This window comes from Megalops cyprinoides, chromosome 10, assembly GCF_013368585.1.
Source record: "Megalops cyprinoides isolate fMegCyp1 chromosome 10, fMegCyp1.pri, whole genome shotgun sequence".
Lineage (NCBI taxonomy): Eukaryota > Metazoa > Chordata > Actinopteri > Elopiformes > Megalopidae > Megalops > Megalops cyprinoides.
In genome coordinates, this window is record NC_050592.1 from 11140384 (window position 1) to 11156582 (window position 16199).

Here is a 16199-nt window from a genome sequence, read left to right on the forward strand (position 1 = left end):
ATTATTGTAAGTCATAATGTTCCTCTGACAGTTCTTGATAGTGACCTGCCACAATGCCAAGTAGATTTATGCCTGCATCTAAGACAACAGGGTCACTGTACTTGTAACATTTAACATGAGGTCATGTTGGCTGCTGTAAAACATGCGTTTTTATCTCACAGTTATCTCCCAGTGGTCTATCTACCAGTTACCAGTGGAAGACAACATTGGGATGCCCTTTATCAGGGCTGTATCCACACCCCTGTGTATTAGTCTTTTCACGTTTATTAGTGACCAAAGTCTGATTGAGCTGATTAGACTATAAATGAATGGTTAATTGACGACCATCTCATGGCACACACAGTTGCTGCTCTTTGTTCTGGACAGTGTAGGTGTGTGGAACAAGGTAGATGGACAGAAGGAGAGCACTGAAGAGAAAAACTCAGGACAGACAGACTAACTGGCCAAAGGCACTGACTGACATTGACTGACTAGAAGGGTCAATGACAAACAAATCACGTGACTTACAATTCATTTGAGAAGGAGACAAACCCTAAAAGAGATACTATGCTGTAAGCAGTAAAAACTGGGACAAACACTCAACTCTTTCATAGAGAGTAAGAGAACAGACGTACAAGGACCACTGTAAGGATCTAAAAATACATGTCGCTGTTAAAACAGCTGATCGTGATACACTAGCAGGCAAGGTGACGCAACGAACTAGCAGGTAGCAGGAGAGCACGTGTGGACATACATGCGGCACTCGAACAGGATGGACAAACTGAAACAGAAGCTGAGTGTGAGGAATAATCTGACCAGGGAGTGTATGGGGGAGTTTCTGGGCACATTTGTTCTGCTGGTGAGTCCTGCATTATTGTGTTCTACAGTGTGGCCATTAGTTTGAGAATGTATTGGTTTATGTAATGTCACGTCCAGAATTATTGGCACCCTTGATAAATATGCACAAAAATTACTGTAAACTAAAAAGTAATGACGTTATTGACAAACTTTGTTTTCCAAAATGTGTAAAATAGTTTGCTTTATTCATTGGAATCTACCAAAGTCTTACATTTTTCAAATAGCAAATTTATTTCCCCAAAAAACAGGCTTCACAATTATTGGCACACCTGGTTTAAATAAATTTTTATCGCCAATTTAACAATTTAATAATTTGACTTCATTCAATAATTGTCAGGGGTGCCGATAATTTTGGCACCTATGAGTGATACTTTGCAGAAGTGGGGCTGCAAAAACTGTAAAAGAAAAAATCCTGTTAAGCTGCAAAACACTTTCTCTCTCACACTGCTGTCTACATCCTTTCCCTCGGTCTCTTGCAGTTGTTTGGTTGTGCAGCAGGGGCCCAGATAAAGACCAGTCAAGAGACAAAGGGCCAGTTCCTCTCCGGCAACATGGCCTTCTCTGTGGGCGTCATGTCTGCCATGTACCTCTGTGGGGGTGTCTCTGGTAACCATGGCAACTAGCCAGCGGCTCACTCCATTCCTCTAGTTTCAATGAGAAGCATTTACCCATAGAAGCAGCACTTTCAATCACAACATTTGAGAAGAATTTAACATCATAAGACTGCTGTTATAACATAATCATGATTTCATTACAAATCCAATCGCTTATGAGTAACAGTTATGCATATCTAAGGTTCCTACAAAATGAGGCACGAAAAGTGTCCGCTCTGTCTTAAAGGTCACTGGATGCCATTACAATCAAGTTCACCTTCCATTATGTTGTAATATATCTGAGGACCGATACAGCTTTTTGAGTGCTGGTGACGGTGAGAACATTTTCGGTGTGACCCGTCTTTTCTCTTTCACTTTCCCTTCCTCCTCCTCTCAGGGGCTCATCTGAACCCTGCTGTGTCTCTCAGCTTCTGCGTCTTAGGACGGTTGCCCTGGAGCAAGCTGCTGCCATACTCCCTCTCCCAGATTCTGGGAGCCTACATGGCCTCTGGAGTTGTCTTCATGACATACTATGGTGAGCCTTGAGACACCACTGAAATGCTCTGAAATGCTCTGAAGTGACCATGTCTACATCTGCTCTTACTCACGTTCCTCATGCTCTGTACAACAGTGACAGAACAATCCACAAGCACACTGCAGAGTGAAAATCTCGTTATTCTGATACCGTCCCTTGCAAAGAAGACAAAACATGTTAAAATGAAAATAAATAAGTAAATAAAACTGAAAAAAAAAGAAATAATGCATTCCTTTCTACGTGTTATGAAATGTATGCAGAGTGGTGCAATTGACTGGGAATCTTTTGCTCTGCCTCTGTCTACAGATGCCATCATGCATTACAGTGGGGGAAACTTGACAGTATTTGGACCCAGGGAAACTGCCTCCATTTTTGCCACGTACCCATCTGACTATCTGTCTCTTGGGAGCAGCTTCCTTGACCAGGTAAGAACAATTAAAAAAAAAAGTCAGGATACTATTGCTATAAACATAATTATTTTTATTAGACTTCTCATTTGTGTATCTGCTAGAAGTACATGGGTATTTGTCATTTGAGAGGAAAGACTTTCACTCCGTATATGTAAAATATAATATAATTTTCCGTCCCTCCTGTTAAAATTCAACATTGTTCAGTTAAGATGACTGGCAATTAAGTATGGTCCAGCCCACCTGGATCACATATACATGTGAATTATTGTTGGAATTTTTTGTAGGTTGTCGGCACGGCTATGCTGTTACTCTGTATACTGCCCCTGGATGACAAGCTAAACAACCCTGCCCCCTCTGCCTTGATCCCCCCCATTGTGGCAGTGGTGGTCTTGGGAATATCTATGTCCATGTCCGCTAACTGTGGGGCGGCCATCAACCCGGCCAGGGACCTGGGGCCCAGACTGTTCACACTTACTGCAGGCTGGGGGACTGAGGTTTTCACGTACGTCTGTACACTGCAATGTCTTCACTGTGTAGATGAAATGTAATACTCTCCTGTATCAAAGATCTGTAAATATATCCCATGCTATATAATGGCAGACTTGTACAGAACTCCAAATGTTCAGCTATATGAACAAAGATATAAGTATCTTTTACCAAGCAGATCAAAGATGTCAAGTGCCAAAGGGTGTACATTTCAGGGAACAGAAAGGAGAATGTGAATGTGTCAAGTCTGCATGTAAATACAAATGCATAAGACATTACACTAGTGACTAGATTATGATATTCATGTTATTTATTGATTATTATGGTTATGTTTATCATTTATATTCATGTTATTTAATCTAAAGTCATAAATTTGAATATTTCAAGTGAAATTCTTTGAGAGTCTGTGGCCCTTATCACTCTGAATGTCCCATATTGAATCAAATCCTAACTCCTTACTTTCTCATTGGCTCCCCAGGTGCTATAACTACTGGTTCTGGGTTCCTTTGGTAGCGCCTATGCTGGGGGCTGTAGTTGGGACCGGATTCTACCTGGTGTTCATCCGATGGCACCTGCCTGACCCGAATGCTGCCAGGAGCAGAACTGCCACCATGGAGTCTCAGCCTGGGGAACAGAAACTGCCACCTGTCCGTGAAACCAGAACAACCAGCTTTAAAATAGAGACAGGTAAACAGTTCTGACAGGAGGTGGGAGAGTGAGCAAGCATGAAAGGGGGAAAGAGAGTAACCAGGGTGGGGGTAGAGGGGCTATGTAGGCTGGGTTGGGTGGGGGATCTGACCCAAGAATCCAGCTTTGGAAATGGGTAACATCTACAAAATGTAAGTAACTCTGGATAAGGGTATCCTTTAAGTCAAGTGGTGTCACTGTGGTTATGTGGATAATCTTGTTTAATTGGTTGACTAGAGCAGTAAAATAAAATGCAAATAAGACTGTAATTAGTATGAGGGTCTAAAAAGGACACAGATTTTAAAGATACCCCATTGGAGTAACTTTGATGAAATGTACAATCTAACCACCTTATTGGTAATAACATTTTTTTTCTGTTTTGTTGGTTTTCATTTTTGAGAAACCTGTATAAAAGTCCACAAATGCTGAAGAAAGCTTATGCAGGTGCAACATGTTGCTCTGATCTGGTTTTCCTGTGTTCTTTCCCATGCAGTTCATATTTTTTACACATTGCCTTGGATGTGAAAATAAGTCTGCTCTTTTTTTATCTCCTTTTTTTTTTTACCTTAAAAAGAAATATAAGCAACAGTGTCACACTATGATGCTTATATTTCTTTTTGCAAAATGTGTTTTTTAATTACCATTCTGTTGAAACCTTTATCCAGTCCAGTGCAAGAAGATTTTGTAAATATGAGGAACGATAGGTAAATCTATGTCTTGGAATGGTCTAAAATCTTTGACAGCATCATCATGTCCACTGCATTTAAGAGAGTGAGTTACAATAATACTTTCATTTGTAATAAATATCCAAAAACTTGTGTTATAATTTTATATGGGTCTAAAGTCAAGTCCCCTTAACTCATTGCAATTTAATTCTGAAACTAACTAAACCAGTAACAGCTAATGTACATAGGTTTCAGAAAAACACTGCAAAGCAGACAGAAATTAAAGTGGCCCAAATTATAAAGCAAACAAAAATATCATATCTGGAACATTGAGTCATGAAACCAAAAGCACAAAACAAATTTAATTGCTACTGCACCCTAAACAGAGATTACACACCAGCAGTCTCTTCACTCTCAGAAATGCAGAGCAGAGGTAGATTCTGACCAAATGCAGGCTAAGTGATTACACAATTACACACTTGAAAAGGCTGACACAAAAAGTCATGGTTATCCAAAGAAGTGTGTGGTACAGTGCATCGTAGTGGTAAGGAGGAGGGCTCGTAACTGAAAGGCCCCAAGTTCGATTCTCCACTCAAGCACTGCTGTTGTATCCCTGGGCAAGGTACATAACCCAGAATTGCCTCAGTAAATATCCAGCTATATAAATGGATAAGAGTGTCTGCTAAATGACAGTAATATAATGTAATATATGAATATGCAGTTACTGTAAGACAAGAGGGGTAGAGACAGAGATGCACTTTCTTCTGCATTGTGAAAATACTCAAAAACAAGATGTTTATGTTTCATGAAATTCTCCCAAATTAGTGATAATTTCAATCATGTTGAAGAATGAAAAACTGTGAACTCTGCTAGGGGGAAAGACCAATAGCCCCATTAATGTCTATCATTTATAATCACTGTTTGGTTTTATATATGCTAGTTGGGTAGATTTTCAACTGTTATTTATGTGCTCTTTCTTATTTTCTTCATTGTATTGCATAACATGCTTTGGCAGTAATCATGAATTCTATTTCATGCCAATAAAGTACATTTGAATGAGTTTGTCAAATCTTGGGCCAGCTATACACTGAAATTGTTTTTATGACTATTTTTTTCCATTGACTCTTTATTTAGATGCTAATTGTGCTACAAGCAACCGCTTCCACTCTCCGCCAACAGAGGGAGCACTATTACAAGACAAAGTCCGCCGCACAGAGCTTACCAGACGCGCACAAAGCCATCTAGCTATCGCTGTCCAGGTCCTAAACTTCTAAGCTTTCAGTACTTTTCGTGCAAGTGTCAGCCACGGTTTCCGTGTAGCAGGTGCAGTTATGAAGAGTGCATTTTTTGCCTGAAACTAAAATGAAATACACGACATCTTCATGGCTCTACTTCTTTAGTAAAGTAAATGTAAAATGTCATCTGAATTTGCTCCTGCTAAAACCTTTAACTAGTATAACCGCCTACAGTCACCTTCATGGCCAAATTCCGACAACAGAATAAAATATAATGTAGGTCGTAGTAAATATGACAAGCATTATAGATTTAATTGTATCTAGCAATCTGATTTAGTTCATCTGCAATGATCAGGACAGCACAAAGAAAGGAAGAGAAATAACAGGAAAAAAAAGAATATTACAGGGCCCAAGGTGTTGAAGAATGCTTACAAATGATGGTACTCTGGGGTATATGAGAGGGGGAAAGAAAGAGGAGGGCACACGTTGGTAAACACCGCCCTCCTCATATTTCTCCTCCTATCTCTCTTGGTTCTCATTGAAATGTTAGGTCAGTGTTAAAAACACGCTTCCATACAACCAGTACGCGCTCTTCATGGAGTAGCTGGGGTGTCCGTAGTGCTTGGAAATCCGTACCAATGTGGCCTTAACTAAAAGGGGGAACAAGGGAAGTGAAAGATTGGGAGAGGGAGACAGAGAGAGATGTCTCCTGCAAGCGACAATATAATCGGGAGGACCTGAAAAGGTAAGGTACGATGCTGTCCAGTTGCTGGTCCATTGACGTCGTTATCCGAAAATAAATGGTCTCATTGTTTAGTAACTGCCTTCTAGGTAACCACCAAGCTAACAAACTGTTGGTCGACATATTTCAGTCTGTTTGCACAATGAGCTAGCTACCTAACCTTGCTAACGTTAGCTAACCATCTCCTGTGTTTGCCGGATAGATTAAACCAACTGGCTAATATGTGTGTTATCCCTCTGTTGACTAAATTATGCCTATGTTTATATTTTTATTTGAGCGCGTTTCCACCTTTGTCCCTAAGCTAATTACGAATTGTTTGTCCCTTGCTAATTACGAATTGTTTCAGTCAAAGGATACAAGAGCGCAGCAGCCAGCTGTTGTAGCCAGCATCACCTGGCGTGCGCGTATCCTTTTAACTTAACGGAGAACGACTGACGATGTTTCGACTGTGCCATTTAGTCCGGGGTTGGCCAAATTGGATTTGTATTGATAATTCATGATGCCTAACAAGACATATATATTATCTGCACACGCAGCTACAAATCCCAAGAAATTACTAGCGCACTTAGCTAACGAGCTAGTAGTTGTACTTAAAGCAGCTAGCAAACCCTGTCGCCAAAATAAGAATTGCGTATTAGTTACTGGCTAACTGTATTGAACTTAGTTTTATGCTATTTTCAGCCGGCAAATGTAGGAAAATGTAACATTAGGTAAGTTTTGAATAGTGAAACGACTCATAGTTTTCCTAACTAGATTGTTTGCCTGCTATCTTGCAAGCTTTCCAACAGTAATACTAGCTAACTGGAGCTAGCTGCGTTTCAAGAGCTCGGTATCATGTAGCTAGCTTGCTTGCAAGGTTCCTCTGACGGTCTTGTGGGTACTTTGATAGATTGCTGGGCAGCAAAACATTGGGGGATAGTTATTTCGTGAAATGTTCTAGTTTAACTCGACAACTTACTTGCTAGCCGTTTTCTTTTTATTCTTTTTGGTCGCTAGCGAGTGAGGTGGGTAATAGGAATGCAACTTTGAGATAAGACCATTGCCAAATATTTCGCTGGCTACTGTTATTCCACAAACATGCGCATTAAAAGCCTGGTTGTGCACGGTGAGGTTTGATATTTACCTTACTTTTTATTGAAGCAGAACAGAACCAATTTTGGATTAATTGACAATTGAGCATGTCTTAGTAACGTATCAGTCTCTGGGTTTTTTGACAATTCTGCAGATAACTGAAGTAATAGTGTGATAAATTGACAAGAGTAAATGTTGTCGGTACAGCAGAATACCAGACCAGACTGGAATAACAAAGCTACTTGTTTTTAAGTGATACAGCTGTTAGCAGTGATAGAACTGCATAGATTCTGATCTCTGAACGTGGACCTTCAGTGAAAGTGAAAGTTCTGGTGTTTGCCGTTGTCTTTGACACCAAGGCAAACCCGAGCTGCAATTAATACAGAGTTTAAAGAAGGTCATTTAGTGGGGATTTTGTTTTGTTTTGTTCCCTTGTTTCGTCAAATTCCTGTTGCAGACTCCAGTGTGTCGAAAGGAATTCTGAACAGCAGCCAAGAAAGGTGCTTTAGAAGGTGCTTATAAAATCACAGCGTCTCTCACTCTTTAATTCCCCAACTTGCTGGCCTGCTTCTATAAGGTCAGTCTAACCCAGGGGTTTTTCGCGAGCAGTCCGAAGCTCCGGTCTGGGGTGCGGGGGGTGGGGGGCGATGTACAGGAGTGCAGCTGAAGTTGAAAGGTGATCCATCCCTGTCTATCTCTGCAGTTTCTCTGGTGTATTGATCTGGGCTCCTCATCCATCACACTGAGTATCCTCCAGGCAGGTCTGGGCAACCAGCAGATACAGCCTGCCCACGCCACAGGGGCACTCTCTCTTAGGTTCACATTATTTCTGTATCACTTCCCAACAAATGGAACTTGTGCACGCACGGAGGCAAGTGCAAGCACACAAACACTCACGCACAAGTGAACACACACACAAACCCTCTCACTTTCTGCACTTATGCTGGTGTATTTGTGACACGTGCAGGTACACACAGAAACATGGGTGTTAAAGCAAGGTCACACACACATATGGGCACACATAAGTCAATTCACAAGCAGAGAGACAAATGAATACAATATTTTTGAAGTAACACACCATTTATGAATCAACACATACTTCTGCATAATTGCACTCTCATCTCCATCTCGGACACACACATCTTCACAAAATAGGCCTTACAGTTTTCATTCAGCTGTGCTGCATGTTTAATTACATAACTAAACTAATTATTCATTTAACTGCAAACCAGTTGCAAATCTTTTTTTGTCTGTTGAAGCAGGTGAATATTTTGAATCATAAAACCAGCTGGACTGGAGCCTTAGAGTACTTAAGTCAGAAGGAAACTAATGGTTTCTGACTGCTTTTCTTTTGCAGAATAATTCTTTTTTTATTAACTACACTACAACTGCAGTCTTTGTGCTATTGTGGAATGTGAATAGAAACAGAATTTTAGACAAGTGGATGGATCCAGGTCTGTCTTTATTGCAAGCAGAATGTTGTAGCACAGTTGTCATCATGATAACTTGACAGTGAGGGGCTCAATATTACTTTCATTTACTAGCCTATTTAAACCTCTGAGCTTTCCCTCTGTTTGAGTTCAGTTTGTTTTAGAAACTGTGTATTTGATCAAATATTTTAACCTTTAGCCCAGACATGACCAGTTTAAGCCTGCTATGTCATTAGCCTGCTATAACCTGGAATCTGCAGCAGTGACACTTAGTAAACTGTCTCATCAGGAGAAGGTGTGGTTTTGTCGTCCAGGGTTCCTTTAGGTAGTGGTATGTCAGCACAATCAAGCAACTCACCATGAACCTACAATTTATTACGCTGTCTTCACTAGGAATATGTACTGTTCCCCCAAATGGCACACTTTTTGTGTGGTACCTTCTGTGGCTTGCAGTAATAAGTAATCGTTGGCTGTGTGTGAATATTTTGGAGAAGTGCATGTCCTTTGCTTCAGTGCTTCCTGCACAGGTTTAGGTGGCATGGCATGGCAGTAGGTCAAGCACTGTCAATTGCTGATTCCAAAAAAGGAAGGAAAAATAAGAAATATATACATTGACTTACAAAATAATTATGCACGTGTGAAATTATAATGGACATTCAGGCCAGTAAAATTTGTCTCATCACAGTGAAGTTTAAACAGTGGGTAATGAATGCTTTCTGCTATCCCTGCTTTATCAGGTGACAGGTTGGTATGTTTCCTGTCTCCAAAGTTGAGGAATCTGAGGTTTTTGTGGACAGCCAAATAGTTAACGCAGTTCCTTTAAAAAGAGCGAGTGGAATGATTTATCTCTTTTTGCAGTTGGCTTGCTAGCCACTAATCTTATGACAGAACTGAAAGTGAATGTGAGGTGGATGAATCTCTTTGCTGCCAGTCACTAAGCTTGGGGCCCACTGGTGACAGGAAGTCTGACTGTCATTTGTGAACACCGCTGCAGTGTGTGGTCCTGTGAGTGTCATTGCTGAGGATTGGCTACAGCACAGGTATAGCATGTTCACATAGTTCTAATGTGTATACAGAACTCTTGCACATCCACAGGCTTTCTTCAACACCACCAGCCCCCCCCCCCCCCCCCCCCAACACACACACAAACACACACACATACTGCCCATACTAGGGGAAGTGATGCATGTCCCCAGTGATTTACTGTTTGAGTCACTCAATGTTGTTCCTGCTGTTGCAGTTTTGTACTCATACAAACAAACACTGTGCAAAAGGTCACTGGACACAAACAGTTAGAGTGTTGAACACAGCGTTATAAAAAGAACTTTTCCACCAGGTGTTGAATATGAGCAACTACACTGAACAGCTATGCTGCATTTGTCCTAATAAGTCTTTATTTCACACTCTTCTGGAACCATCTAGATTTCTTTATATTATATTGCACACATTCTGCATTGTCGTCCCTCTGCAGTCTATTTAGAGTAAGAGCTGGAGCTTTTGGAGATCTGAGAAGAAATGGATTTATTTTCAGCCTCATGTTGGGGCAATATCTGTGATAGACTGCGGCACCAAATGGAATTCTGGGAACAATGACCATCAAACAGTTATCTGATTTCTTTAGATGAAGGTTAATTAAAGCACACCTTTTTTATATGTGATCAGTCACAAAATTTAAAATGATTAACTGTCTTTTGTAAATGTTATACATTATGGAGGACCTGTCTGAAATCACTGTATATCAGTGTACATAGAATAGAATTACCTTATTAAGCAAATGCATATAGATGTAGGCTTACAGGCTTCTATGATGATAATAATAATATCTCCTTGTAATGAATAAATTGACAAACTGTTTCAAAATCAAAATTTGTTCTATACATACTGGACCTGATTTGGATTAATTCTGGCATTTCTTGTGAGAAGCCTATTTACACCTGTGTAATCCTACATCTACATCTCTGTCATCATCATCAAACACTCATTGTGCACGAGACAGTGAACTGGAGAAATCATGAACAAAAAGACAGTATGATCAACGTAGATTTAGAGTACGACATGAACAGTTAATAGCCGGAGGCTGTTGAAAGGTGTGTTTAGGAGGAGATGAAATGTAAGAACTGAGCGCAACTAATGTTGGCAGGGAGTTCATTCCACCACTGAGGTGCTAGAGAAACGAAAGAATGCGATTTGGCAACAAAGGATTGGAGAGTTAGCTTACCAATAGATGATATTCCAAGGACACAAAGGGGAATGTGACACAAACTGTCAAAGAGGAACGGAATTATCAACAGAGAAGCATATAGTTAGATGTGGTAGTTGATTGAGGAAAATTGAGTTAATCAAAGGAATGATCTTGCACCAGTGTTACCCTTGAAAATCTACTGATGTTGTGATTTCTGTGTTGTTTTTTTTTTTTTTTTTTTTCTTCTCCTGAACCCCTACCGCCCTCAACCTTTCTAGATTCTCCCATGGGACATTGTGGTGGGACGTCCTGTGAGTGGAAATGTTCAAAGAGAAGCCTCCTCCAGGTCAGTCTCACTGTGCACTCGTCATAACTTAAAAACAAATCAGATCTCTTAGATCTGCTAATAGTGGCGCTGCAGCTGGCTTGCTGCCCGAGGAAGACTGTAGGTCAAAAAGCAATACAGTAAAACTTGTAAAGTGTATAAGTCAGTGTATATCATGTTCTGTATACTTCACATTATTCCACTCACAATTCACTCCAAGATTTCTACTGTTTGAATTTTGTGTGAATGTTTATATATGGGCTCTCTTGCTGCTGCTCGGGCACCTGGTGTTATTCCACTTGTCTTCCTTAAACACATTTGCTGTCATGGAGATCATTGCGGATCCTCTCCCACGTTACAGTTGATGCGAGATTCTGTGGAACTTAATGAAATGCTCAGGTAGACGTGAGGTCTCTCACCTTGCAGTTCCAGCTGTCTGCTGACAGTGTGGAATTGTATCAGGATCAGAACAGAATAACTTCATTTGAATTAGCCAAGACTAATGCTTACTTTAGGGGACCCTAATATCCAGTACAGTAGCTTCAGACTATGAGATCACAATTTCACCAACTGTCTGTACTCCTGTCTCCACAAAAGAGATCAGTCTTGATATCTTTGGAGCGTAGCCGCCCAGCTGTGGCTCAAGCACAGCTATGATAGCTTGCACTAACACCCATATCATACATTCTTAGTGGAAAAGCAATTAATACACACCAGCAAGGAACAGAAAAATAATTTAAGTTTAAATTGTTGCAGTACCAGTCAGGAAATATCATGGCAAAAGGAGAGGAGACCATTGCTGTGGTGTACACATTATTATTTTGTATAGAGAAACATAGAATGGAGAAGGTCCATGCTGATGCACAACTCTTGATGCATACTTTCAAACTGAGCATTAGAAATGGCAAAGAATAAAAAAATTGTTAATTGTTTACAACTTTGTTTACAACTTTTGATATATAATATGCAATATGATGAATAGGCTCTCATAATGGCAGAATGAACTACTTGACAAATTGCCAGGTAGCGATGTCCAGTAAATTCCCCTTGGTGACTTCCAGCTTGTGTGCAGGGATATAAAAGAAGATTGACATGCTACATCATGTCAGGAATTCATAGAACCATTGAGAGGTGGCAAGGACAACTATCAGGAAATCTTAGATGCTGCCATACTGAATGACATTTGCTCTCCAAATTCTGGGCTCCTAATTCCTAACTTTCTAACACTTTCTCTGGATCCCATAAGTTGATTGTAGTCTTATGAGGAGGTGGCAAAGGATCAGTGGAAGTCGCACACTGGAAAGATAGTGCCACACTTCAAATTTACTGTGCGGATGCCATAGAGGCTCTGATTGCACAGTCACCTCCCAGTGTTTGAGAGCAGAAGCATGTGGCGATGACCTTTGACCTTGGAATTTTGTGAGAAATGCATAGTTTTATGCAGGGACTGCCCTGCTGCCAGGTGACCCACATTTGGGCCACACCCTATTAAATGCAAAGAGAGGTGTCTGTGAGTATGCCCGAATTGCAAGACACCCCTGCCAGATTCATGCTGAACCCAAGCAACATCAATTCAGCATTGAAAGCTTATTTTGTTGGCCGCGAAAGAACTTCACTTAAGTGTCACCGAGACACTCATGCTCTTGGCAAACATCTTTTCTTTTGTCCACCATTGTTCACAGAGGCAAGTCCATTAACCCAGCTCAGCTTTATGAACAGGGCTGTGAGCTCTTTGGCTGTTTGCAATTTTTTTGGAGACTATGGTTTTCCACTCCTTCCACACAGCTTTTGCTGAAGCAAAAAAAAAACAAAGCCCCATTCTAGGTATTTTTGAGAGGTTCCTAGTGTGTGAAAAGTGACTATCACTTTGAAGTGGAGGCGTGACTAAAGTTTCAAGTTGTGAAACCACATTGTGTCTGTTAGATGTTAGATGCTGTTGAAATGAACAGGTTGTCCTCTACATCTCTGATGAATCTGGACATTAATGTTGACATTACAATTTTTGTACCAAAAGTGATTTCATGTTTAGTGATGAGTAGTTACTATCACAGAATATTGAACAACAGTATTACCATTACTGGCTATAATTGATTCTTTTAATCTGCTTGTGTCTTTGCAATAATGAGAGCATAGCACTGTACTGTATCACAATATTACTACTTCAGTGTCACGGTTATTTGTAGTATTACTGCCACTACTGCCACTATTTGTTATCTTATTACGTCAGCTATTTTATTACTACAACGGGACGGTGGATTCTGTGCAGTTTACTAGTACCCTAGAACCTTGTGCACGGGAAATACGTTTTATTATGTGGTCCCGTTTGGTATCCATCGTATGTACTGCTGCGCATTGCCACAGTAAAAGCTTACTGTCTCACACTCTGCGGATGCACGTGCCTGCATGTCTGCTTGTATACATCGGTGTAGTGTAGTCTGCGTGTCCTCCGTTCGCACGTGTACAGGCACCTGCCTCCCCCAATCATCTTCCGCAGTGCCCCTCCTCACCATCTTCTCTAACGGATGACCTCCCAAAGTCATGTAGCCGGGATGTCTGTGTGTTGCCACTTTGGCTCAAAATGGCTTAACACTAGTGCTGCTCTCCGCCTCTGCGTGAGCCAAAATGGCACCTGGTTCCTCTCCTGCGCTGACCTGTTTCTCTCTCACGCCCCTGCAGAGGCAGTTGCCCTGACAACGGCATTCGCTGGCTGCTATTGGTTACATCCTCAGCAAATCCGCAGCCTTATTGCTTATGTAATGTATAAAAACAGCATCGTATTTCTGTGGCGCTTGTCTGTGTGTTTTTTAAGAGGCATGTATACGTTACCGGTTCTCAAGAATGTTCACTCAACTCCGAAAACAAACGGCGGTCCTGCTGCGCTCGCAGTGATGGAATTAGAAGTCTAATATGTGTGCTATGTGACTGTAACTCGGTCGATCAGTTTTGGGAGACGCTGGTTGAAGGCTAGCTAGCTACTTCGTGCACCACAGAACCACAGAACAGAAACCAGCAATGGTTGATTGCATCTCGGAGGGCATTTTAACTGGGTTTTGTCTCAAGTCTGATTTTACTTTGGTCTGTCTAATGACAAATTCAACGTAAGGTTAACTGCAATGATGTAATGGTGGAGGAATGCATTAGTGTGAGTGACATTAACTTAGAACCGGTGGTCGTTCTGCGCTGCGTTTGTGCAAAGAAGATGGTAAATAAACTGCCACCTTGTTCGGACGTTGAGGTTTGAGTTATTGTCATGGCTAACTTGTGATGGTTAGCGCATCGCTGTTTCAAATTGTGAAATAGCCGACAGAGCTGCTAGAGGGCAAAATATTATGGCAACGGTAGGTCTACTCTATAACTGACCTCAGAAATCTTGCGGCAAAAACAATCCGGCGCGGGAGAGATAATTAGATAAAGTGATCCTAATGCACCGATATCCAGCGATTAATTTTATTTATGCTTGTGGAATGGAAAATTAGACCGATGGTCTCCGGACTGTACTGTGCGTCCTCTCGCCTCTGCGGACCCTCCTCTGCCATTGCCGCTACATAAATCAGACGCTGAATAAACACAGCAATAATCAGTTAAGTATGACTATCCCGAAAGACATCCCCGAGAAGTGGTTTCCCATCGTTCTGCCACTGAAAAGGAAAAAACAAGAAGGACTCAATGCGGATAAAGAGAGAAGGGAAAGGACAGGTACCAATTATGCATTTAATTATTCATATCGTGCATATTTGGACTTAAATGTGCTTGAAATGTTTATAGTCATAAATCGATGTTTTATTAAATCATCAGTATTTATCATCATAAGCCTGTTTTGGATCATATCTGACTGAAGATGTTAAGCAAAAAACTCTGATCTGGACAAGAAAATGCACCAGAATTGTTTTTCCTTCTTAAGTCAGTTGGGAATTGTAATGCTTTCTTTGTTGTTGAATGAATGCACACATTGCATTTCTCCACTGTCCTGAAATTCGTCCCACATTCTGTGAATAAAAACATGCTGTGTCTCCTCTCCATCCAGTGTGTTGATGTTATTTCCCGAACCCCCCTCCCTCCCACCCCCCATCACATATGCCTGCCATGTTATAGTTGTTCCACAGCATTACTCAGCTTTCCCCGTAATCAGTGTTTCACCATGTGTCTGTCCCCATGTCTCACTTGAATCCCATCGTTCACTCTCCCCATCCTTTGGGTCATCTCTTTTGCTCATGTCACTTACCTCTGCGAGGCTAGAACGCCATCACGCCGCATTCGCTGCGAAGGCTACTGTGGTCATTCTGGGCTGAGAGATGTTATCTCAGTGTTGCAATTGGATGTAGACCTTGTATAATTTAGCATATACTGATGTTTCTTAGCCTTGAATCGTCATTGTTCATTTTACATTCATTCAGGTCAGCCTTTTCTAATTTAAATATCTTTCTAGCACTTGGTTTCACAGCAGCTGGTCTCATCCACATTTAAGGACCAGGCTGTGGTAGTTTAGTGCTATTGGCATCTTTGGCAAATCACCAATACCCAATTACTGTGAGTCTGTTTGACCTTTTCTGTGTATACCTCCCATTGTTTATTGCTGCAAGTTCCCAGATGCCCTGTTCTTAATTTCTGATGCACGGTGGATGAGTCAAGTGAAGTAATGTTGAGGTCATCTGGCGAGAAGTCACGCTTCTTCAAGTAGCAAGACAGAACTGAAATACAGCGCCTGCCCTTGTTGCATAGCGAGTCACCCACGTATAAGTGAAAGGTATTGAGGAGCATTCATTTTCAGGACCTGCTGCTTTGGGGAGTTTTTGAATTTATTGTTTCTGTGAGACCAGTGGCCTTAATCATAAATCTGAAGCAGAAGAGCATGAAGCAGAGGACATAAGGATGTCAGAAAGTACACTTATCTTTTTAAGGGTTTAAGGGTGTTTTCACAGCTTAGACTTCCTCATTCTGGAGTACAGTAGTTAACCTCAATTAATGTCAGCCCAACTCCAGAGCCTCTCTGATGTCTGTGAG

The 16199-nt window shown here is 41.1% G+C and overlaps 2 protein-coding genes across 3 annotated transcripts in view; both read left to right on the forward strand.

The window, feature by feature from the left end:
• The first annotated feature begins 751 nt into the window (after positions 1-751).
• On the forward strand, positions 752-3562 carry aqp10a (aquaporin 10a). Its single transcript, XM_036538676.1, has 6 exons — positions 752-838; positions 1317-1443; positions 1828-1965; positions 2272-2390; positions 2660-2877; positions 3340-3562. The coding sequence occupies exons 1-6, from the start codon at positions 752-754 to the stop codon at positions 3560-3562; spliced, it is 912 nt and encodes a 303-aa protein (XP_036394569.1).
• A 2471-nt stretch (positions 3563-6033) lies between these two features.
• Positions 6034-16199, forward strand: part of atp8b2 (ATPase phospholipid transporting 8B2) — a 37953-nt gene continuing 27787 nt past the window's right edge. The window contains exons 1-2 of one of the 2 annotated variants that reach the window (XM_036538919.1): positions 6034-6193; positions 11152-11219. In XM_036538919.1, coding sequence (XP_036394812.1) covers positions 11195-11219 — 25 coding nt within the window. In that variant the 5' untranslated portion in view covers positions 6034-6193; positions 11152-11194. Of the gene's footprint in view, positions 6194-11151; positions 11220-14336; positions 14895-16199 lie in introns of those variants that run through there. The other variant, XM_036538918.1, reaches the window with a different exon arrangement.